Source organism: Asterias amurensis, chromosome 22, assembly GCF_032118995.1.
Source record: "Asterias amurensis chromosome 22, ASM3211899v1".
NCBI classification, from domain to species: domain Eukaryota; kingdom Metazoa; phylum Echinodermata; class Asteroidea; order Forcipulatida; family Asteriidae; genus Asterias; species Asterias amurensis.
In genome coordinates, this window is record NC_092669.1 from 361,561 (window position 1) to 386,180 (window position 24,620).

The 24,620-nt window shown below is 38.5% G+C and overlaps 1 protein-coding gene across 2 annotated transcripts in view; it reads right to left on the reverse strand.

The window, feature by feature from the left end:
- LOC139954086 (ankyrin repeat and BTB/POZ domain-containing protein 2-like) overlaps positions 1 to 24,620 on the reverse strand; it is a 49,388-nt gene that overhangs the window by 13,239 nt on the left and 11,529 nt on the right. For both annotated transcript variants that reach the window (XM_071953748.1, XM_071953747.1), the window contains exons 3-5: positions 3,309 to 3,521; positions 2,596 to 2,788; positions 1,505 to 1,657 (exon numbers count right to left, since the gene is read on the reverse strand). In XM_071953748.1, coding sequence (XP_071809849.1) covers positions 1,505 to 1,657; positions 2,596 to 2,788; positions 3,309 to 3,521 — 559 coding nt within the window. The remainder of the gene's footprint in view (positions 1 to 1,504; positions 1,658 to 2,595; positions 2,789 to 3,308; positions 3,522 to 24,620) is intronic.

Here is a 24,620-nt window from a genome sequence, read left to right on the forward strand (position 1 = left end):
TTATTTAGATAGGGTAGCCTCATCATTTTTACAACTGATATCCCTAAGGGCCCTGTGTATATATTAAAAAGTTAAATCAAGCAATAAGAAAATCCATGAACATATATTTATGGAAGCGAGAAGAGTGTCTTGGTATCTTTTGGACACCCCGTTTTATCTGTCATTATAAACAGATTTGAACACCCAGTCTTTAATTTTTCATCAAATGTGGACAACCTTTTACTAAATAGCTAATTAAAAATAAAACCTTTTATTGAAGGTTTTGTTCCGGCATATAAAATGTAATACAGGCCTGATAGTTCAAGGAGGCAACAAAGGCGATTGCCTTGGTGCCCTTGAAATGCTCCAGTAGAAATCTACAGTTTCCCCATGGGGTGCCCTTTACTAAGTAGAAAATGCCTTGGTGCCCTTGCCCTTTCAAAAACGAAGCATACTGGCCCAGTAATAAATGCATGAATCAGCTTTAATAGACTTTTTCTGAATGTGGTTTGATGGAACCTTGGATGTTCACTTTGGCTTTTGTTCGTAGAACAATCTGCCTTGACAAATTAGTAAGCTAGTGTTGTAAACATGTGGACTACCCACAGAGCTAATGTGTTTATTCCATGGTCAAGTATGTTGTTGCATGGATGATTTAGAAACCACAACCCGTGTTGTATCCACGGACAGAAACAACTACAACTAGACACAACCGCCGCATCTTACCATGATGCACAGCTAACTGAGCGCCCTCGTTCATCTACGCTTTGTTCACGCCTTACCAAGCGTGATGTCTTATTGACGTGATGGAAATGAACATCGAGTATACTGGGCGATGTTGTGATATATCGCACCTCTCGGTTGAGGCCTACTGCTGTGTGTATCGGCACCTGCGGGACCCCTGCCCGCAACGACGAACAATAAATGCTTACAATTCTCAACTTGTACATCATCACTTCTAAGGATTGTTAGGCCTATGTTTGAGTCATAGAACGAGGGGGGTTTGAGCTATACAATTGAAAAAACACTTCTTTTTATCTAAGCAATTCATTTGAGAACAAGTTGTGACAAGTTGTTATCATCCACTTTAAAAATAGCACAGAAGGGTAATAGCACAGGCATTTTTAGTGTGTTACTTTTTAATGTCTGTATGCAAAGGAACACATCAGCAGCACTTTTTATGTAGCTATAACTTACTATTGTAAAGATAATGAGAAAACTGAAATGCGAGTGATTTTTCTTATTCAAGATTGTCTGAAACTGTTGTCTGAAAATTGGCCCATGTGACACGGCCTTAAGGACACCACTCGAAATAGAAGAGGAAACTAGAATTTATTGTCCGCATAAAAAAAATACAGAAATTTAGTTTCCTTAAGCCTTCAAGAAACGACTCTGCTAGGGTTGAAACTTTAGGCCGTTACCTATTTTTCGCATTTATACCATAGGTCCTTGTGGTTGATAAGCAATTTTCAACCGCTAATTCTATTTTCAAATTTAGATTCCTTTGGTTTATTGGTATATTTACCTGAGGGGTCTAACTGGGCAGTCAATGCCTGGTAGTAGTAATCTAGCCGCTTGTCTAACATCATCACTGTCTACGATGCAGCTCAATCTATGCTCACAATGAGTTGTTGATACTCGAATCCACTCAATCAAAGGAGGCAAGACAGTGTAAGGTCTGGGAGAAAGACAACAAAATAAACTGGTTAATACCACTCAAGGATTTGAGTCCTCAGTCATTGAACATTTTATTCCATATCTGGAAATGATCTAGGTATATTTAAAATCAAAGGAGGCAAGACAGTGTAAGGTCTGGGAGAAAGACAACAAAATAAACTGGTTAATACCACTCAAGGATTTGAGTCCTCAGTCATTGAACATTTTATTCCATATCTGGAAATGATCTAGGTATATTTAAAATCAAAGGAGGTAAGACAGTGTAAGGTCTGGGAGAAAGACAACAAAATAAACTGGTTAATACCACTCAAGGATTTGAGTCCTCAGTCATTGAACATTTTATTCCATATCTGGAAATGATCTAGGTATATTTAAAATCAAAGGAGGTAAGACAGTGTAAGGTCTGGGAGAAAGACAACAAAATAAACTGGTTAATACCACTCATTGAGTCCTCAATCCTTGAGTCCGAGTTGAGTCAAAGGGTGTCGAGTCACTTGGGTCGAGTCTCAGTGTAATTAGGAGTCCACCTAGCCACTTTAAAATTTTAATTTTAAATATTGAGTGGTTTCAAAACATCTATACACTGAAAAACAAAGTGCTTTCTCAAACAAACCAAATTTAGCTTAGATCTCCGACATCAGTAATTTTCAATGGCTTTTCCTGGCTTAAACAAACAACTTTTACTTTTTAGTTTAAAATCTCGAACGAAATCGAGGATCTGGCCATCTGGGTGTTGGGTTTTTTATTTTTATTTATTTTTATAGACATTGAATTTTGATTTTCAGTTATTTCTTTTGAACCACCCACCAGCGATTTTGAGGTAAAAACAATTGATTATTTTAAACGTTGCCTTTTCTGAATGACCTCTCAGAGTTTTTAATGTCATATTCAAGGGGTCTAAACAGTGACGCAATAAATGTTCAAATATCATCAACTTACCTCTCTGGATTGAGTTGTATTATCGGTGGATCTACATTCGGGTTATCACTGTATTCCAACTGACTGCAACGCATGAAGTAGTAGAGAGTGTGTAGTCCACTAGGAGACCACGTTGTACTCTGACGACCGTTCAGATTACTAGGAATCTTCTGCCGTCCTTGTTGGTAATGCATCGCTCGACAAACAAGATCACCTGAACAAAATAATTGTATTTTATTGTATTTTAATCCACAACCGGAGCAAACCCCATAACCTCTTTCTCAAAAACTATGTTACTTTACAGGAAATCATTTCTCAAAATGTTTTAAACCATCAACAACTCTCCATTGCTCATCATTACCAAGTTGGTTTTATGCTAACAATTATTTTGAGTAATTACCAATAGTGTCCGTGCCTTTAACCATATAATTTAGTGGAAACAGAAGTTTGAGTCAGAATAACATCAAAGGAACTATTCCCCAAATCTACTCGGCGATAGTGAAATATACAGCAAGCCAAGTTCTCAAAAAGAACGTAGATACACACACACATGGTGTTACCATTAACCAAACTATCCATTAATACCTCACCATGCAAAGCCACAATTCCCACATAACATTTTCAAGTTTGTCTATTTGCCAAGTGGAAACAGCTTTGTCATTTAAACCCCTAACCACCTGTCCTCAGACTAGACAGGTGTATATCTAGTTAAGACTCCATCCTAGTATCCTCACCTAACTCAGCGATGCTACCTACGCAGGTGGCTAGCAAGCTTTGCTCTACCGCCTTGCTAATCTCCTGAAGACTCCCGTTAGTTTTGATCTCACATCCTCGGCATGAGCTCTTCCCTCGGCTGTGCTCACTCCCTCTGGAGCAGGAGGATGATGATAAGGTGGAGGAGGAGAGAGTTGAGATGGTTGTTGAGGAACTGGATAATGTCACGACACCTGGAGGGAATAAAGAAGATGAATTTAAATTTAAAGACACGTAAACAGAAGCAAGTCAGCATGAAGATGTGCTTTGTGGTTATCTGCAAATTTCTGATGTACTTGTAATGATAGGATTGTACATGGTACATACTCCTCTGATAAACTCTTTCAGTGCCAACGTCGTTCATGTATGACATACTTTATGTATTCTGAAAGTGCCATTATCGTACAAATGTGATCTTTTAAATGTACTCAAAAGTGTCATCAACCGTTCATGTTGCCCCTAATATACGAGAGGGCAATAATAATAATAACATGAAATTGATAAAGCCCACAGTATATCTGGAATGGTATCATTCAAAGGCGCTAGAAGCTAGCAAGCTGACACACAGGGCAACACAAAAATCAGCAAGATACATTTTGTTAGTTGAGACAGAATTTAGAAAAAAAATAAAAAAAGCTGTGCATTTTAGGGTCAAATGCAAAAATGGGCACTGAAAGTGTTATCAGACAATATCTTGCATGGTCAGAGGGTCAGACCCTACAGCAAGGCTTGCTATTTGATCAGACTGTGGTCAGACACTCAGACCATGGTCACAGTTAACAGTAAAATGTACCACCAGCAAACAACCATTAACCTTCACTACTCAGCAGGGAGCACAAACCTCAAACTGCCTTTTCTGCCTAATTACCAGTTAATTAGTCTCCAGGACTACCCTAACCCCAATGGGGGTTGCACTACTTGACTGTGAATCACGTACCAATGGAGGGAAACTACAGCAGTCTTGATAGAGTGACCACTGTGGTCAGAGTTGTTTTGGTCAGCATCAATAACCCAGGTGAACAACAGCAGGGAGCAATTAATGGTTTGGCTACTTGTTGACCTGACTGGATTATTAGACAATCAAGACACGTACACCACAACAGGTACCTGCTCACTAGAGGAACACAACAAGTGCCTGTTCACTCTGGTGGGCCACAACAGGCACCTACCAACTACTAGGAATTGGGGGTGGGGGGGGGGGTCTAAGGAGGGCTGTGATTTAGCCTTGTGTGATTGCCCATTAATGAGGTCAGGTTATTGCTAAGGTTCGTAAACACCTCTTCTCTGTGAGTTCGCGCTTACATGTTAAGTACACATCTTTGATGGAATCAGTTCTAAGCCATGCAGTTATAGTTAATAGAATGGGCATTTATAGATCAATCAGAACAGAATCTCTGCCATTGGGCTAGGGCTTCATCAGCCATGTGCACTTGGTAAAGGGATTCTCATTACAATGAATGGCTGAGAGTATAGTTATAAAGCCAAAGCCAGTACACAGTTGAATCTTCAATGTAGGCCTAAAATTTCAGAAGGGAATGCCATTTCCATTTTTAAAAAGGGCACTTCCTTAAAAAAAACTTAAAAAGTCCATCTATAACTTTTGAAGGGGCACCAAGGCCAAAACCTGGGCAACACAGGTTGTGGCCTCTGTGTCCTTCCTGTGGATATATACAGTGCAAGTCTTGGACCTGGGCAACACAGGTTGTGGCCTCTGTGTCCTTCCTGTGGATATATACAGTGCAAGTCTTGGATGTATTCACTTCCATGCACTTTGCCAACTCATGAAGGAAACAAACTCCCACACTTTAACGGTACCAATGTTCAACTGCACCTATAGACAAGTTATGAAGAGGTTCTGCTTATATTAAACAGTACATTCTGAAATCCTGAATCTCATTTCTCCTTAGTTTCTTTGTTTTGCTGTGCTCTTATAACAACTCGTGCTATAAAAAGAGGTAATTTGGCCAGTCACAGTGACCTTGTTATAACGAGAGTTGACTATTCAGGTAATAATACTCGGAGACTGTCAGGGGTAGTGTAAACTATCTTCAATCAATAAGAAACTCAATCAGGGAAGTTCTATAAAGACCTCTCAATTACATCCGGTCTTTCCTTCTCAATCCAAGTTCAAGGATGTCTCATTCAAAACAAATCTCTTTCTTTATTTGTGTTTTGTCTTTGGAGGAATAAGTATTGGTGTCTAGATACTGAATCACAATTTTTTGATGTGTGTAATTCAAACCAGTGTTTGTATGAGAGATTGGATGTTGCTAGCTTGGTGTTTATATCCCCATAATGAAAGATCATCTAAACAAACAAACAAACAAACAAACAAACAAACAAACAAACAAACAAACAAACAAACAAACAAACAAATAAACAAATAAACAAACCAATAAACAAATAAACAAGTAGACACAGGGCCAAGTTTCAAGCTCTGCTTATCTGTAAGCAAATAATCATCGCTTACGGAAGCAGGGAAGTCCGTATTAACGCCAAGCGTATCAAGGGTTAGCAGAGACAAGTTGTGCTTGTGTGAGTGCGTGTTCCACATTACTAGGCCTTTCCCTTACAGTACATTATCTAAACAAACAAACAAACAAACAAATAAACAAACCAATAAACCTATAAACAAATAAACAAGTAGACACTAAACAGACTACAGCAGGGCCAAGTTTCAAGCTCTGCTTATCTGTAAGCAAATAATCAGCGCTTACGGAAGCAGGGAATTCCGTGCTAACGTCAAGCGTATCAAGGGTTAGCTGAGGCAAGTTGTGCTTGTGTGAGTGCGTGTTCCACATTACTAGGCCTTTCCCTGACACAGCTACCGCAGAATGGTGAGCGCAGAATTCAGCAGTAAGCAGAGCCCAGGTCTTGTTTTGTTGTGGGATGCCAGTCCAGTGGAACTCTACTTCCCATCAAACACGCCAAGAACACCTGTTCACTTTTGATTTATTCCCAATTTCATCATCTCTATGTTCTTCTCCAAATCTGCACTAGTTTTGTTTACAACTCCAACCCAGACTACAAATTAGTATTTTCATCACAGATCTCCTGTGTTGTCAACTTCTATATCATTATGCTCACCCCCCCCCCAAATCACCTGTTGACGTCTTCACTTCATGAAAGAGGTTGAGCCAAGCATGAGCCAAATCAAAGGAAATAAACCCTAGAGCAATCTTGACAAATACTCCGCACAACGAACTCTCACTTTGTCTTCGTTGTACGAGGGAAAACTCGGTCAAACTTTCCACTTAACGTCCCACACTTTCTGGTGCATGTCCCCCTGAGCTGTGATTGCTTAGCTTTGAGTTTTAAGAAATACACGTTTCTAAATCCTTCAAGACGTCTAAATAGTAGGGGCAATGGACTTCTATCCAGATCGGAGCACGAAGGAAAGAAGACTTAAAGGTGTATGTTCGGTAATCAGTCTTTAAATTAGTGGCAATAAAAAACTGTTGGTTAGAAACATAAAGCAGCGTTTGTATAAAGCATTTTGAGGAACATTTCACTTTGAAGTATTGTAGTTATATAAAAGAAGATAAAGTTTTTATGCCCGAAAATTTTAATCTGAGAATTGTGAATGTTCTAGATGGACTCTGTATTTTCAGCAATATCTCAAAAATACAACACCTTTTGAAATGAAGTTTTTATTGTATACACATCTACATTTATATAAAACAATCGAACGGTTCAAAAACCCAAAGGTATAGTTTGCCTTTAACAGGGTACTAAAAAATGTAAAAACCTCAAAATTGAATGTTTCTTGCTTTCAGAGACAGACTGTCAACTTCCGAAGATTTCTTTGTTCGAGTGACATAATACATTAACTTATATTGTAACACCTTATAAGCAAACTCAACTCGACGACTCCAGCTTCTCTGATGGATTTTGTCAGCACATAGTCAGGAGACAAGCTACTGAATAATTAACAACGCGGCACCAAAAACACTCCAGGTGCAAAATGTCTTTGAAGGTCGGCAAAATTTGCTCATTCTTTTTGTGACTTTTACCTAAGAGGGAGCCGTTTCTCCCAATGTTTCGATACTCTCAATAGCTCTCCATTGCTCTTTTATCAAGTAAGTTTTCCATGCTATTTGAAGTAATTACCAAATGTACCAAGGCTCAGCTGAGGTCTCGAATTTAATTAAAATATTTTAGTGAGAAATTACCTCTTTCTCAAAAACTACATTACATGTACTTCAGAGGGAGCCATTTTTTTACAATGTTTTATACTTTTAACAGCTCTCCATTACTCGTTTACCAAGTAAGTTTTTATGCTAATAATTATTTTGAGTAATTACCAATAGTATCCAGTACCTTTAAAAGAAGCCACTAGTGGATTGGTAATCAGACACTGCTAATAAATATTCAACCACGGCAGGAGATTCCAAACGGAGTGAAATTGAGAGTGACAGAAACTAACGTCTGTTGGAATCTATCTCTGATGTTTACCTCAGCTGGATAGATCCTTCCTGCCAAGGAATGACCGATAAATGTCAACTTCATTCTAACTTGGCAGTAGAAGAAATGCTTCTTGAAAATTTTTGCTGTATATCCGGCCTCGAAATTGCTGTGGTGCCCTGTGCTTTTGCTGTGGCGCCAAATCACAAGTAGCTTTCCCTCTCACTGTGACCTCTTTTTTATTTGACTTCATGTCAAACACCTTCCACAAAAACTTGGGTACTGCATGAACTGCGCACCCACAAAATGCTATCAATATCCGATAAAAGACATTCCATCAGTCACAATATGATAATAAAGCACAGACTCAACAACCACCATCCGTCCTTTTCAGTCCAACACATAAAAACATCAGCCTTGGAAAGGCCTTTGCCACCAATAGATTTCCACAAACCCAAAGACAGACAATTGCTTAGTCCTAAAAAATTCTCACTAAAGCAATTGTGGGATTTGTTGTGGTTAGACTTCAAGACTCTGTTTACACATTAAGGTTAGCATGGTTTTATTTGAGGTTTTTTTTACTATCAGCAGTAGGGAGAGGGGTTATCGCCACGGCGATCAATAGATACTAAGTGGTTACCAAGGATTCTATCAGGTTGAAAACAACCCCTGCGGTTCTAGTCTATGAATAATATCTTTTAGAGTCCTACTGAATTGTGGCACTGGCTGATTGCTAGGCGCAGCTAGCAATAATTCCCTTGTACTTTGAATGGAGTTTAATATTAATTGAGTCATTGTTGATTTTGGTCAGTGACTGGACAAAGTAATCAACAAGTTTGTGCTACTTGATGACAACAAAACATTAAAACTGTGGCTTAAGTCGGTGTTACCATTGGACTTTGTTTTGTTAGAGTGCTGCAACTTTTATGTAGAATGATACAATTACATCCAATGGGGATGCAATGTAAACTGACCTCCCTGTCAACTTGCTGTGACTGTGATGTAAAAACTAACAGGCCGAAAGAGGTCGCGGACTAGTGCCGCGCAGCCATGGTAACTGATCAGGGCCAGTCTCGAATAGCGAAAGAACCGTTTTGATGTGAAAAGGAAAGCACGGTAAAGTTACAGTCACCACAGACAGTCACAGTAATTTTCTGCTAAGCCGTGGAAGAGAAAGTCCAATAGGAACACTGCTTTACAAAAGACATCAACCAAAAACAGTTGGCTGAAGTAAAACAGAAATTGTGGAGAAAGAAAACAACTGGGAAATATCCGATTGAAAATTGGATCATCGATTAAATTTTGTGAATACTTTGTAACAATCAAGGTTATGTGTAATCCTTTAATCCAGATCCTTCTCAAAAAGGTCAAATCCAATAAAGACAACTTTTGTTCAGACTCTATTAACGCCAGTCTATTTCTACCGTCTGATTCAATTACTTGAGTATTCCTAAATGATAAATTACCCTCAAAACCCCATTCATAAATTCTAACAATTCACAGATCCTTCAAAACAAGTATCAACATTTCAAGGTTTTTCATCAGCAATTGAAACCTAGACGCTGCCCTAATCCCCTTTCAAAAGTTGACCATGACCATGTGAGATTATTCTATCTTGGGATTACTCACTAATCCACCAACAATCCAACGGACAAGGATATGCTGTCATTATCCATTCATAATTATCCTATTAATCTTTTCCGACTGGAACTTAATTAACTTTGAGCTTTATGACATGGAAATCCTTTACTACTATCTTGCTTCTTTCTTTTGAAGGCGATTTGAAAAAAAAGTCACCACTACCTGTCACTAAATTAAGCCTATCAGGCCTTGTGCTTAAGCTTTTTGTTAAGTAGCTGACCGAGCTAGTAAACTGTTCCCCAGGAAGTTTTAGCAAACCAGGTTTTAAACAGTTATTGTCATAAATGTATTTTAGGCCTAGTGGTAGCGATCACAAAAAGTTTAGTAGTCAAGTACAATTCTGACACTCACCAAAAATAACCACAATTTAAAAATTTACTATTCACACTGAAAATGAGGAAACAATTGGGTTGAATTTTTTTTTTAGAAGCCCACAGGACAGAAGTTGAGATGTAGTTGTTACTATTTTGTAACAATTTTTACTAGAAAATGTCTGCTTGACTAGTATTAAGTGTGAGGTAAGGTTTAGCCCCGCAGCTTGTCAACTACTTAGCCTACAACCTCAACTTCAAGTCTTACGTGAATAGCCACTTTCTTTTCCAGTGACATTTTGTTGCTCATATTTTGCTCAATACAGGAACAAAAAAATGGAAAAAAATATGAAAGATGACACTTAACTCATTAGCCATCAACCATCTCCTTTAATTTCGCATCAAAAAGTGTTGATTACAACATATAAAAACCATTAAATAATTTTTTTTAAAAACATAATTAGGATGTAATTTACGAGGGGAGACTTTGCACCTGGTGTCTGTCTACAAGATTACGGTGATGACCAGACGAAAGATTAGCAACACTGATATCTGATATGGTGAATACATTAAGAAGGACCCTACTGTGATTCTTAATCGTCATACATTGGAAGTATAGCCAGGCGTGATTCTTCACGACGGCAACGAAGGCGATTGCATCTATGCCCCCTGGTCAATGCCTCAGTGACCTTTTACAATTAACAATTTCAAGCCTGTATGCTTCGTTTTTGAAAGGGCAAAGGCACCTAGTCATTTTCTCATTGTAAAGGACACCCTATGAGGAAATTGTACATTTCTACTGGAGCATTTGAAGGGCACCAAGGCAATGACCAGAGGGCATGGAGGCAATCGCCTTCATTGCCTCTGGTAAAAGGCACCCTATGAGGAAATTGTAGTTTTCTACTGGAGCATTTCAAGGGCACCAAGGCAATGACCAGAGGGCATGGAGGCAGCGCGAGGTATCAGGCTTGCAATTTCCTCATAGGTTGCCCTTTGCCTCTGGTGCCCTTGCCCTTCTAAAACGAAGCATACACGCCTGTGAAGCAACACCCAAAGCTATAGCTGTAGCTACCAATTCAGATATGGCCTGATAGTAAATTTATCTTTATAATTATTACTAACATACCAGCAGAATTTGAGTGTAAAAATTATAAGTGCATTTATTTAGTTTAGGTGAGTACACTGTAGAAACAACCATGAGACTAACTGACTACACTTAAAGAGCTAGTGGAATCAAGGTTATTATAGGTCAAATTTAATCACACCATGACCAGTGTAGATCAGTTCAGACCAGTGTGTAGACCAGTGAGTGCTGACCAGTGTAGACCAGTGACAGTGAGTGCCGACCAGTGTAGACCAGCGAGTGCTGACCACTGACCACTTATTACAGGGCAGCGAGTGTCAAAGTCTCCTGTTTTTAAACTCTATATACCGGGTACGTCGACACTCACTGCCCTGATATATGTATATTCATAGTTTTAAGAAATATCTTAAGACGATGGTTCCGGTCGGGGTAATCTCCGAATGGGAGTTACAAGGCACACTAACAGTGCTGGAAATTTACGCTGGATCGCAGGCTTGAGGCCAGTGGTGTAACTCATGACCTGACAAGTCTGGCAGTTTTATAGATGGTCAATGAGTGGACTACCATGACATATTTGCACTTTCTAGTTCAAGTGTACATAGGATTTTGTTTAAGTACATTAGGTTCAAGTGTGTAATTCTCCATTTCCCTGGTTTAAGAGGTTTTCGGCAACTGTCATCTATTTATAAAGAAATTACCATCATATTTTTAATTTGCTGGTCATCTGGTGTTCTCTGATCCTTTTCTTGCATGATTGATTTTATTACAGCAGATGAAACCTATAACACTTATCTCCCATGTACTCAATTAATAACCCCGCAATTTGCCCTTTTGTAGAGTAGATTCCTTTAATCATACTCTAAACATCCTCAATTTCATAAACATCTCAATTCTCAATCTTTTTTTCTGCCCTTTATTGCCCAATAAAAAGCATAATTTAAAATGGTCGTGGTCGCCAACGCAAATGAGTCCTTCACGTTAATAAAATAAAACCAATAGGCCTATTTATAACTAATCAACCATTCTGTACCGGGTACAAATTTGAGTCAGAGAAACATACAATTTTTTAAAAGGACTAATGGGGGGGGATCTGAGTAAAACACAATTAATCTGAACGAACAATTAACAAAACAAGAGAATAAAATACAATTATGTGACCAAAATGTTCTGTTCTTTTGCGCCTAGAACGTGCCCTACTTTTGAGATGCTTCTTTATCGTCACTAAACACCAAAACAAGCTCTGACAGCGCCCACGATTCAACCTTAACAAGCCCAGTCAGATAATGTCCAATAATTACAAGTTTTAAACGTTCTCCCAATTAGTACGACTTAAATCTGAACAAAGCAAGAAAGGAATGAATAATTATGAGACAAAAATGCTGTCTTTTGCCTCTCGATTGTGCCGTCACTGAACCTTAAAACAAGCTCTGACAGCACCAGCCACGATTGACAACAAGCCCAGTCAGATAATGACCAATAATTACAAGTTTTAAACGTTCTCCCAATTAGTACGACTTAAACCTGAAACCTGATGCACTGTAACTAATGATATTGATTTCAAATCTTCCAACCATCAATCCCTCTAACTCCCGTCCAAGGATGACGCTAAATCAGAAGCCAACCAAACGTCACTCCCTATCCAAACACAACATTTCAATTTGTTCCCATCACAGTTTCTCCCTTTTCATCCTTCACAGTTTTTGAGTCTGTAGAGAGCACTTGTAACTTTTATTCTCTAGGTACAATACGCCTCTCTGGTGGGCGTTCCCGTACCCACAATGGGCATGCCATGGGGGAGATTACTTTCCTCCTAGGAGTAAAGGAAGACCTTCAAACACTGAGTCCACATTCCTTACTCTCTTGTCAAGAATACTTCAATGTCTTCTCTGCAAATAAGTCTGAATGCATAAGATCTTTACTACAGTTGTATTTGCATTGATGGTGTCCCAGCTTTAGTGATGGGTCTGTAATAACTAATAAGGGCTTGTCTGTGTCTGGAGTGTCTTGGTTGGCTGTGGCTATGATTGTGGCTATGGCTTCTTTACTGTTCTGTAGCCAACAGCCATGAGCTCTTTACTCTAGCTGTATTTGCATTGATGGTGTTCCAGCTTTAGTGATGGGTATGTAATAACGGCTTGTCTGAGTCTGGAGTGTCCAGTTTGGCTGTGGCTCCAGTAACTTTACTGTAGCTAACAAAAGCCATGAGTCAGTTCTGGAAAGCACTATTTATTTAAGTATGGATTTATAAAGCTGTGGTGCAGTGAAATGCTAAGTGAACTGGCTCTGTTGGCTTGTCCCTAAAAATGTTAAGGGCCAACCTTGATTTTCATAACCCTAACCCTAACCCTAACATGTAAATCACATTTGAAGAGTTGTCTAAACATCCGGTGATAGAAATATAAGACCAGTTACCAACTTGTACACTAGCACTACATTTCATCCCAAGTTGTTATAAAGACAATTCAAGGCCCTATTTGTTTAAAAAGGAACTACATCACATATCCCTGACACTCACAGATCCTTGGTGCCGAAGTGTTGATTTCAATCCAATTGTTAAGTTTAGCAAACAATAAAATATCCAACACAAACAAAGTGAGGTATCGATTTATAGAGCACTGCTGTTACAATACAATCAGTGGTATTTAAATAAGGAGGATATTGGATTAATTCTGAAGTAAGTTGGACAAGGATTTCTGCAACACATTAGTATTTTGAAAACTTTTATTTGTAATAAAGACAATTCAAGGATTTATTTGTTTAAAAAAGAACTACGTCACACATCCCTGACACTCACAGGTCCTTGGTGCCGAAGTGTTGATTCCATCCAATTGTTAAGTTTAGCAAACATTAAAGTAACCAACACAAACAAAGGACAAGGTATCGATTATAGCACCGTCTGTACATACAACCATTGGTATTTAAAGAAGAAGGCTAAGCCTTTTTGAGATATGCCGGACACTTTTCATTTTCATTTCATTTCATTTATTAATTTCACAGGCAAAAATTCAAGCACAGACAATAAGAACAGTAAGAAAACAAAAACATGAACATACAATACAATAACACAAAAAAACAGCACCCCTGAAGGATTTTAAAAAAGTAAACTAAATTACTATCGAGTTAAACTCCTGATGCCACAATTTACGAAGAGACAAAAAGGGACATTACAGATGGACATTATTAAAACATGCCATACAGTATAAAATACTACAACACTATTAAGTTTGGGTAAATTTGTCTAGAGACGCCAAAATCACACGCGGTGCATTCCTGTAGTGTCCACAATACCTCAAAAAAGACTAAATGGCTCAATTGTGACAATGAATTCAGCAACACATAGTGTTTTGAAAACATACACTTTGACTACGACTTAAAAAAGGCAGATGGTGCATAAGCCAGAGACAAAGCTGTGGATTTGAAAATAGCCATCAAAACGTCCATAAAACAGGACCACCAGACTAACAAGGCCAAAGTAATACTTATTGGCTTCAATGAATAATGCCTCAAAGGATTCGGGTACTTTTTCAAAATGTCCACAGATTTACATTAAACTTACAGGGTTTGAAGATAATGCTAGTGGAAAGCTATTAATAACTAAGGTTGTGTAGTTTTGAGAAATGAGTACAACAAGTCACAAAATAATTTTGGTCTCAGGAGACACCCTTTTAATAAATGCTGATCAATATGCAAGCCTGATGCTTGGTTTTTGATGCTTGGCACCAATGGAGTTTTCTACTTGGTTTCCTACACAAGGAAATTATAAACTGTTACAGGAACAATTGAAGGGGCTCAAAAACAGCACTTGAACATTCAACAATTTGTTTCTTATCAAAAAAGTTAGATCCTACAATGTGAGGTACATATTAATATTCAATAAAACAAAATAAAATACAAGACTACAGGACTTGTCCGATCGTGAGAAAACTGGCCCAAAACAAAAAACCACTGGCCTCGGCCTGCTGTCCAGTGTAATATTCCAGCCCTTGTACAATGCCGATCACTAGGAATGAGGATTGGAAGATGCTTTAGATGACAAACAGTTGTATAGGTTTTATAGTCACCTCGTAAAAACACCACAGATGCAAGAGGAGACAGCAAAAGCCTTCCTTACAAGTGCTGTCTGGTCTTTACATAATTTATAATCAGGAATGGCCACGGGCGTGACCCTGTTAGTCAACCATGGATGTCATTAGCGATCAACGTTTCTACTTAATAATTGACATGAGATAGATTACACTCAGCATAGTATTAATTAGTGATGTGTAAGGAGCTTGTGAAAGTAATTATCATTTGCCAAAACGAGCTCGTTAGAGGAGAGTGAAATTAACTACTTTCTGACAGAAAATCTTTGGAGGACAAGAACAAAGAATAAAAGGACTTGACTGGCGCCAGTTAACAGTGTCAACATGGGCAATTAAAACAGCTATCTGAGGCCTGAACTAAACCTCGAGTACAAATTTTCAAAAAACTTCACCGCTCAAATTTGGGAAATATACAAATCTACAATAGCTCACAATCATTACACACTGCAAACGTAATAAAAATAGACAAAATACAGAACAGCAATCAGGGAAATATTTAGAGACTTTCAAATCTGTTTGTCAGAACATGGAAAGATAGGTTTATTTTCAGGGAACTTTCTGCAGAATCAAGGAAAGTTGGCAGCTGAGCTCTGCATAACAGGGAAACAGTTTCCAAAACCAGCGAGATTTTCAAATTTACTCATCAGACTAAGGAATTTTCGGCAGAATCAGTAAGAGTTGCCAGCTCTGTCAGAAGCCTTGCTTTGCTTCCCTGCAGCCTAAAACACTCCACATACAAGCGATAAGAAGCCTCATAACAAGTTCCCTTTCAATCCCACAAGTAAAAACATCTTTTCATCTACTCTTCCCTGCTCAACAAACACCACACAAAGCAGTTTTAGTTTATTTGTTCAACGCAGCAGTTATCATCTGGTTCTAATAACCTAACAGTATACCTGTCTGTCATTCTGTTGTGTGACTATTTGATAGACAGGCTTGTACAGAGACTAGTCATGCAAATATCCTTCGGCTAGCCGTGCTCTTTCCATAGTTATTTCTCAATAAATGGACACCCAAGAGTTATCTTACCTAAAGCCCATTTCACACAAGAGCAATCTAGCACAATTTTAGCATGGTTGTCAACTTTTACAACATGTAGGCCTACCTGGTGTGAAAAGCCCCTTTTCACACTGAGAGAAATTTAGCCAGGGTCCCACGATAAATTGACGCATGGTTGTAAAATTTCAGTACATTTACCTTGTGTTGTCCAAAAGGCCCTTTCACAGGAGAGCAATTTAGCCAGGGTCCCTTGATAAATTGAAGCGCGGCTGTAAAATTTGACATAAGTACTTGGTATGGAAAGGTGTTCGTATGACCATGGACCCCCTGCTTATTCTCCTCACATGTGAAAAGGGCTAACTTGTTGTACTGTCCAAGGACCCTTGTCAATCTTGTCAAACATTGCAATATTTTACAACCATGCTAAAAAATAAGCAAGGGACCTGTGTTAAATTGCTGTTGTGAGCATAGGTTAACTGCCATGTGATATGCATTATCTTCTCCAGTTTGAGTTGAAGAAACTTTAAACAATAAACAACTTATGCAGACTCTTGCCATTATTTTTTTGTTTAAAGGACCAGTATTCTCACTTGGTATATCCCGTGCATAAAAAAAAAACTGTGAAAATTTGGAGTCAGGAGAATGCAAGTTGCAACAGAATAAAGAAAGAATAAACAAACCTTGTCGCACATTTTGGTGTGCTTTCATTGCATAATAAAAGGCCTGGCAGCAACAAAGCCTTTTATTATTTGAGTACGAATTTACCTTTTTCTCCAAACATTACTTCAGAGGCAGCCGTTTCTCACAATGTTTAATTCTATCAACAGTTCTCCCTCGCTTGTTGCCAAGTTTTTATGCTTACAATTATTTTGACTAATAACCGCTAGTGTCCAGTGCTTTTAAAGACTTACTTATTTCCCTCTTCCTTTCTAACACTCTCCCATGTTTTCTTAACAATGTTGATGCCTGTTTGTTCTATACATTTCCTCTGCATACCAGGGATTCAAAATAAACACAGGAGTGGTTTCCTTTTTTGTTGCGTTTCAAGTTTGCTAAATTCACCAAACAATTTGGTATCACCCAAGCACTGTACAGCGAATAATTTCCCATTGTGTATAGCAGAGCAAAATGCTACACAAAATGTAGCAGCTACTCCAAAATCACAAAAAAATGAATTGCTACTCAATATTAGCATTCATTTTGCACAAAAAAATGTTTTGTTAATACGCAAAATTGCTGGACGAAATCGTTCCATGACTGTATACTCAGTACTTTCCTGAGTTCTGTAATAACAAATCACTGGCATATCACTGGCATATCACTCGGGTCGGATTCGAACCCACGACCTTTGCCAATCTAGAGCAGATGTCTTACCAACTAGACTACCGAAATTGCCCAGTAGCTAGAGGCAGGTTGAATTCTAAATTTTAGTAGCAGGTACCACAACTTAACAAAAATCTAATAAATTCAAGCAGTAAAAGGCTTAACCTTTGACCTTGATTTATGGCAACCTTCCCCTCTCTGCTCTCAAACCATGGAGCAATAAATCAAACAAAATCCAATACCCTAATGTGGTAACCAACCCAACCACGGAAATGTTCAGACTCTGACTATAGAGGTCCAACACCACACAGTAACTTTACACCAAAACTCTCAGTTTTTGTATTTTTTCTTCCATGGTCAAAGAGAATCAAACAAAACATTGGAAATTGATTGAGGCATTTGGGTGGCTAGGGTTATAAACAAGGTCTTGGTGAGACAAGAATTCTCACAATTATTAAATGTTCAAAGTTCAAAGACCCCAACAGATGAATTAATCATTTCTTAATCTAACAGCAAGTGTAAATGTACACCTGTTTCTACGACTACACTTGTAGATAATTGGAAACACGTTATGTACCTTCAGGGCATTGTACTACTACATTGCTTGGGCTAGAAAGGAATCCTGCCTAAGCAAACTTCACGATCAGGTGTCAAGTTGAATAAATATCATTTCGTTGAGATATCTTTTCATTTAATGAGACAAAATGTGACATGTGCATTCCTTTATTGGAAGGAAATACTATTGGTTCAGTACTTTATTAAGATCCCAACCTTTTTTTACCTTTCGCCCAGGTACAATGTAGTAGTTAAAAAGCAGGACAGTTCTTTTCAGAACTGAGAAATCTCCCGAAATCCAGAAATCTACCAATATAAAGCAAGACAGTTCTCTAAAGAACAATAACCATACTGAAGTTCATATGAACCTAGATAGGTGGTTATTTTTTACCATAATTTGAAGCTTGTGGTAGCAGGCCTACAATTACAAGGAAGCCACTGCCTCTGTTGCCCCTTCAAAAGTTCCCCAGAAACTTAATTTTTCAATTGAAGTGCCCTTTGCAAAATGAAAATGGATTTGCCCTCTCAAAGATGGAATCCCTAGCTTGTGATAAATTGGGTTTATGATGATAAGTCTCCCCCAAAGTGTTTCCTTCATAAAGATAAATGTGAAACTCTGTCAGGAAAACATTTATCTGTCATGTTTTATTCTTTGTCTGATTTACGGCCGGTTTAGACGATCACGTAAGGCCATTTTGATTATGAAATTGCAAATAAGTTGTTACATTGACGTCCAGCAAGGCATTGACCCAATTAAAACCAACCTAACATCATCATCACAATAATCTTGAAAGTGCCATTTTGGAAAGTCAGTGCCCCTGTGTCTTTGGCCTTTACAACATAGTGTGAATTTTATGCGACAAGACTTTTACAGGTGCACCCCATTAAGAGAATACAGAGTGTCGGTCTCATTGATATTTGGTGGGCCTCAAAATACTAAATTTGAGAGCCACAAGGGGGGGGGGGTTCAACTTCAATGTTAACATTTGGCATAATTGGCTTCCAACTCGAGTTTTTTTGGATGACATCTTACCCTAAAAATGGTCCTATTTGCTGAGTGGAGCTGAGACATTTTTCAAAGTTGCTTGGAATGTAAAAAAGTTACAATCAGAAGTACAGCTTTTGTTCCCTCGCATAGCTTCCTGACCCCACCCTTCAACTTTCATGTACTTAGCCTAAAAGTGACCTCACTAAAGCCCTGTTCTACAGTAAACATCAACAACACACGTCACCATTATTATGAGAAAAACCCAGCACAAATCATAATTTATTAATCCTGTTAAGTGAACTCCAACCACCATCCCCTTGCACTTTCCCTCTCTACACAGTAGGTGGTCCCACTGAAAACACAACAAAAAAAATCCCCTAAAACTGGTCATAAATTGTGCATCCTATATCTTCAAAGACACATTTAGTGAAGGTGGCTAAGGTCGGACCATTACACCTGGGTGATCAGAGTCAAAAGGGAAATGTTTTACGCTTCATGGGGTGGTAATTTAGCGGAAAGGTGAAGGCAACAACATCTGCAATGCAAAAAGCTTGCTGTACAGTGACACAAAAATAACTCATCAAAGAGCTCTGTACTTTTTTCTTGCTCGATGATATATCTCAACAATTTACTGATGAATGGAACTTCCATTCATTTTTGATAACGGTTTAAGCCAGGATTTGGTAAAAGGGTGTCAAAATTTATACCATAGGTCCTTTTGGTTGGTAAACAGTTTGCTTATTCTATTTTCTCATTCTCTGCACTGTGATTGAAGGCTCTTTTGATGGACAGGATGATATTTCCTTCCAGCTTTGTGTTTATACTCAATTTGGGAGGACAAACCTTCAAGCAAAACTCTGTAGGGTGGAAACATCAGGCCATTTTACTAATGCATTAATACGATAGGTCCTTTTAGTTAGTAAACAGTTTGCAATCAGCTAATTCTAGATTCTCTTCTGTGATTGAAGGCAAGAACCTTCTCTTAAGATGGACGTGGAGACATTCCCTTCCTGCTTGGTGTTTGAATTCAATGGAAGTGGAACCGAGAGCATTAAGGTGGTATTTAGTTTACACTTCCCAACCACAACCAGTAACAACACCAATCAAGGTATAATAGAAACTCATCTCTTGTTTCATGTCTTATTTACAGATTGTACCTAGTTCCATTGTGTATAAATAGACCTAAACACTCCGTGCTGGGGTGTAAATATAGCTTTTTGACCCCCTGGGGTAGCCCGCTTTGGGACTCCAAGAGAAATATTAGACTGCTTGATACATTAAAAGGTCCCCTGCATTGTTAGGGAAGGGGGAGTGGCACGAAGGAAAAACCTCCGATCCGTAGGGTATGTTGAGGACTGTTCATGGAACCATGGATTTCTACCTCTATGCGGGAACAGTTGCTGAGATCATATCATCATTCAGGAATGCTATTGATTGATACAAATCCTAATTTTAAATCAGAACTGTTTCTGGCCCATCTACTCAGTGGAACTTTCACTTATCCAAAATGCTTAGGCTATACGTCCATTCGCAACAATACATTCCCTGTCCCCTTCCCCAGTGCCAATAAACATCCCCCCCCCCCCCTCTGTTCCCCCACCCAATGTTGGTAGGAGCACGGAGGAAGATCGCACATCACGCAAATAGAGCCAACATTGAAGGGGGCACGTGGGCTGTGGTGCGGGGGCCCAACAAGAGATATGGCCGGGATTGTAGGGCCAAGCCATAGTACCAGTTTAAGTCTAGCTAATTGTAATTAATTGATGGATTATTCACTCTGTCTGTCTCCGTAATTAACAAACTGACTAATTGGGAAGGTGATTGAAAAATTTCTAGATGCACCTAGGCATACTGTTTTTAAGGGTATTCTTTTTTAACAGATACATGTATTACTTATTTACATATTGTACATCTTGTCAAATCAGTGGGTGGAACAGGTAGAATTTCTTATGTGTTACAGTTTCTTTATAAAAGATAAACTCACAATGTGTTTATGTACACAGCCACAATCATTGTATGCTCTGTTAGGGGTCCATTTTATGAACAACAGGTTGAAAACCACTGATGCAGCAGTTATTGACTATGTTGTTTACATATCAATTAACAATCGCTGTGAACATGAATAAAAAGTGCTCCAGTTTGTCTGTCTGTAAAAAGAGTTTTCCTCACTATTTATCTGTTGTTTGTTGGGTGTCTTTGTAACAAAAAGTGTATCCATGATTGTGGCTTTGCACTTTGATTCATTTTGTTCACAGAAATATCTTCCACGGCCATTTTAGAATAAAAACAGGAAGATAAACTTATCTATCCGATAAACAAAAAAAAAGAATGGATTTTGAGGCATTGCATGAGGGGGAAGCAATGTAAAATTGGCAGCAACACAATGTGTACATTTTGAGAACTTGTCATGAATTATATTCTGCTAAACTGAATCTAAAAAATGTACTCTTTGTGTTAGTGGAATATATAGCAAGACAAGTTCTCAAAAGAACATATTCTACCCAGCAAGTAGATATACACGGTGTCTGCAAAATATACATTGATACCTCAGCGAACAATGGATCTAACAATAAAAGAGTTGTACATGTAGAATAAAACAAGGTGGTTAAATGTTAAAGGAACACGTTGCCTTGGATCGGTCGAGTTGGTCTTTGAAAAGCGTTTGTAACCGTTTTTTATAAAATGCATATGGGTAGAAAGATGTTGTAAAAGTAGAATACAATGATCCACACAAACATGCCTCGAAATTGCGTGGTTTTCCTTTTACCTTGTAGACTAACACGTCGGCCATTTATGGGGGTCAAAATTTTGACTCCCATAAATGGCCGACCATGTTAGTTCGCACAGTAGAAGGAAAACCACGCAATTTCGAGGCAAACTTGTGTGGATAATTGTATTCTACTTTTAAAACATCTTTCCAACCATATGCATTTTATAAAAAACGGTTACAAACGCTTTTGTTTTGACCAACTCGTCCGCTCCAAGGCAACGTGTTCCTTTAAGTGTGTACATGTATGTGAATATTGTCCTATAAAGACAACCAAATAGATAAACACATGGAGTTACCACAAACCAAATATACAGATATTCACAAACTTTTTCAATCTTTCTTCCTCCCTCCATGTTTCAAGAAGGAGTAGATTTTTCTGATTCGGTAGTAGAATATATATCAAGACAAGTTCTCAAAAATAACATAATCTACCCAGCAAGTAGATACACGTGTGTTACTGCAAACCAAATATACAGATATTCACAAACTTTTTCAATCTTTCTTTCTTCCTCCATGATTGAAGAAGCAGTGGGTGCTACTACTAGTCAATCAATATCAACAAAAAGGGCATCAAAAGCATTCTTAAGCAGGTGTTGAGGATCTCAGATAAATCACTGCTTTTGTTCTCAAGGATTAGCGTCAAACTCTTCAGTTCAAACTCCAAGTGATTTGTTCCAGGATTAAGACAGTATCCAAGCAGCCATTCAAGGGATGGTTATTCAGAGATTAAAAAGGGATTAAGAAAGGATAAAGAAGATAAGAAAGGAGAGAGGATGGGATGTGCAATAATGGAAGGTATTTGATGATTCATGGTGGGTGATCTCAATTGTTAAAAATGTGGATAGAAACAGGGTGGAAGTGATTCATAAAGACCATGAGTAGACACAAGGTTAGCAAAGCAAGATGAGGAGTGTCTTAGCAAAGCAAGATGAGGAGTGTCTTAGCAAAGCAAGATGAGGAGTGTCTTAGCAAAGCAAGATGAGGAGTGTCTTAGCAAAGCAAGATGAGGAGTGTCTTAGCAAAGCAAGATGAGGAGTGTCTTAGCAAAGCAAGATGAGGAGTGTCTTAGCAAAGCAAGATGAGGAGTGTCTTAGCAAAGCAAGATGAGGAGTGTCTTAGCAAAGCAAGATGAGGAGTGTCTTAGCAAAGCAAGATGAGGAGTGTCTGGGTGTTTTTGTACACCCTACACCCTCAAAACATGGTTGAAATAACCAATAAATATTGGTAAAATTCAACCAATGTGGTTGGTATGTGTCCAACCAAACATCGGTTTAAAATAACCAATCTAAAACAAACCCCTGAAGCAATCCCAACAGAGGAAATTAACATTGCATTAAAAGAACTATCATTAAAAGAACAATGGTTTGTTAACGAGGGGGGAAAACAACTGTCAATGAAGTCGACTGAAACTAATTAATCAACAACACTAAGCATGCCACGCAAATTGCAAACAAATAAATAAGTAGCACTCATTTCCATCTGATACAAAGGTAGTCTTTTGTCGTTTTTAATTAAACCTGAAATCCAACCTCCCAAAATGTCAACAGGGCCTCGGGCATTGTTTCAATGAGAAAGAATCCGTACGACTCAATTGCAAGAGTAATTATTGCTAATTAAAAAGGAAAGTGGGCTGGCTCTCTCAAGGACCCAATTCCTCAACCATAGCATTGTAGTAATTGGTAACTAAAATGCAAATTTCTTTAAGATAATTATTCATACAACAACCATTTGGGAAGAAACCATCCTTCCGCAGGCCAAATGCTGGTTTAAATCAGACCGGAGGACCAATCAGAATTCTCTCCAACGTGGGCCGGCTGACAAGTAAAGTGTTGGAAAGCAGCCCTATTCCATTTAAACGATTGACTGGTGAAAAAGCTGACGGACAAGTGAAATGACAAGCTACCCGGTCCTGATGGCTGGTCACTAGAAAAAGTGAAGGCAAATGCTGACCACCTTGTTAAAAACTTAACCCTACACATGCTTTAAAACTCTTTGGTATCAATTATAAATTAAAGTTGGTCTATTCCTACAGGTGTAGCAGGTTTGCAACACAAAAATGTCCGCCTTGAGGATTTGCCAAAACTCCTCTTTGTTCAAATCCATTTTCTAATTCCTAAATTGGCTCAGCTACCTTGTGCCCAATAGAGCTTGACTACAAAGCTTTGATTCTCGCTCTTTGTGACGCAATCAGCCCCAGGCAGTAATTTGTTCCATTCTCTGTTAGTTTTACTGAAGCTACTTTTTTGTAACCGAAAGGTTACTTTCCTATTTAAGATGAACTTTTGATGCCCGTTGGTTCATCATGCATGTCATCTACATAGTGTGCCACTGGGTGGCCTGCCTTTAAAACAGGGAAAACTGCAGATGGTCATTTGAAAAAAGAAAAAAGAAAAAAAAATTGGATTGCCAATGGAAACTGGGTAATCCCATGTAGGGTAAAAGACTAACAGTAAAAGAAATAGTTAACTGTGTTCTTATCGAAAACCATAACAGGATTCGCGCGCATACCGCCGGGCAAAACCTTTGTGTTTTGGCAGCCAGCTAGAAAGTGTATGCAATCTTGCCATGACTACGCGTCTTTTTGCCCAGCGAAACATGACGCATACAGTGTTTTGTCAACAGAGGGCAGTTTGAATGTAAACATAGGTCACATCGTCCTATACCCAAATTGAATAACCCAAGGAGGAATATTCCATACCAGACATTTCTCCGTTTCCTCCATGCCTCTCACCTCTGTCACCCCAATTTGAATCCCAGACCATGGACAAGATTGTGTTTCCAGTCCATTTGATTGCGTGGGATTTTCCCCCACATCTATACACAAATAAAATGTTTCATCAGCTCCTCGACACAGCGCCAAATTTGTGTGCTTTCAGTTCAGATGCAAAGTATTTTTTCAAGTGAGAAATTACATCTGTCTCAAAAAACTATGATACTTCAGAGAAAGCCGTTTCTCACAATATTTGTTATACTATCAACAGCTCTACATTGCGTGTTAACAGATAAATTTTTATGCTCACAATTATTTTGAGTTATTAACCAATTGAGTCCATGCCTTTAAAGTGACAACTGAAGCTGAAATAGAACACCTTGAGGGGGTCTGATGTGGTCCCATCCTTGGGGCAGAGTCACCCTT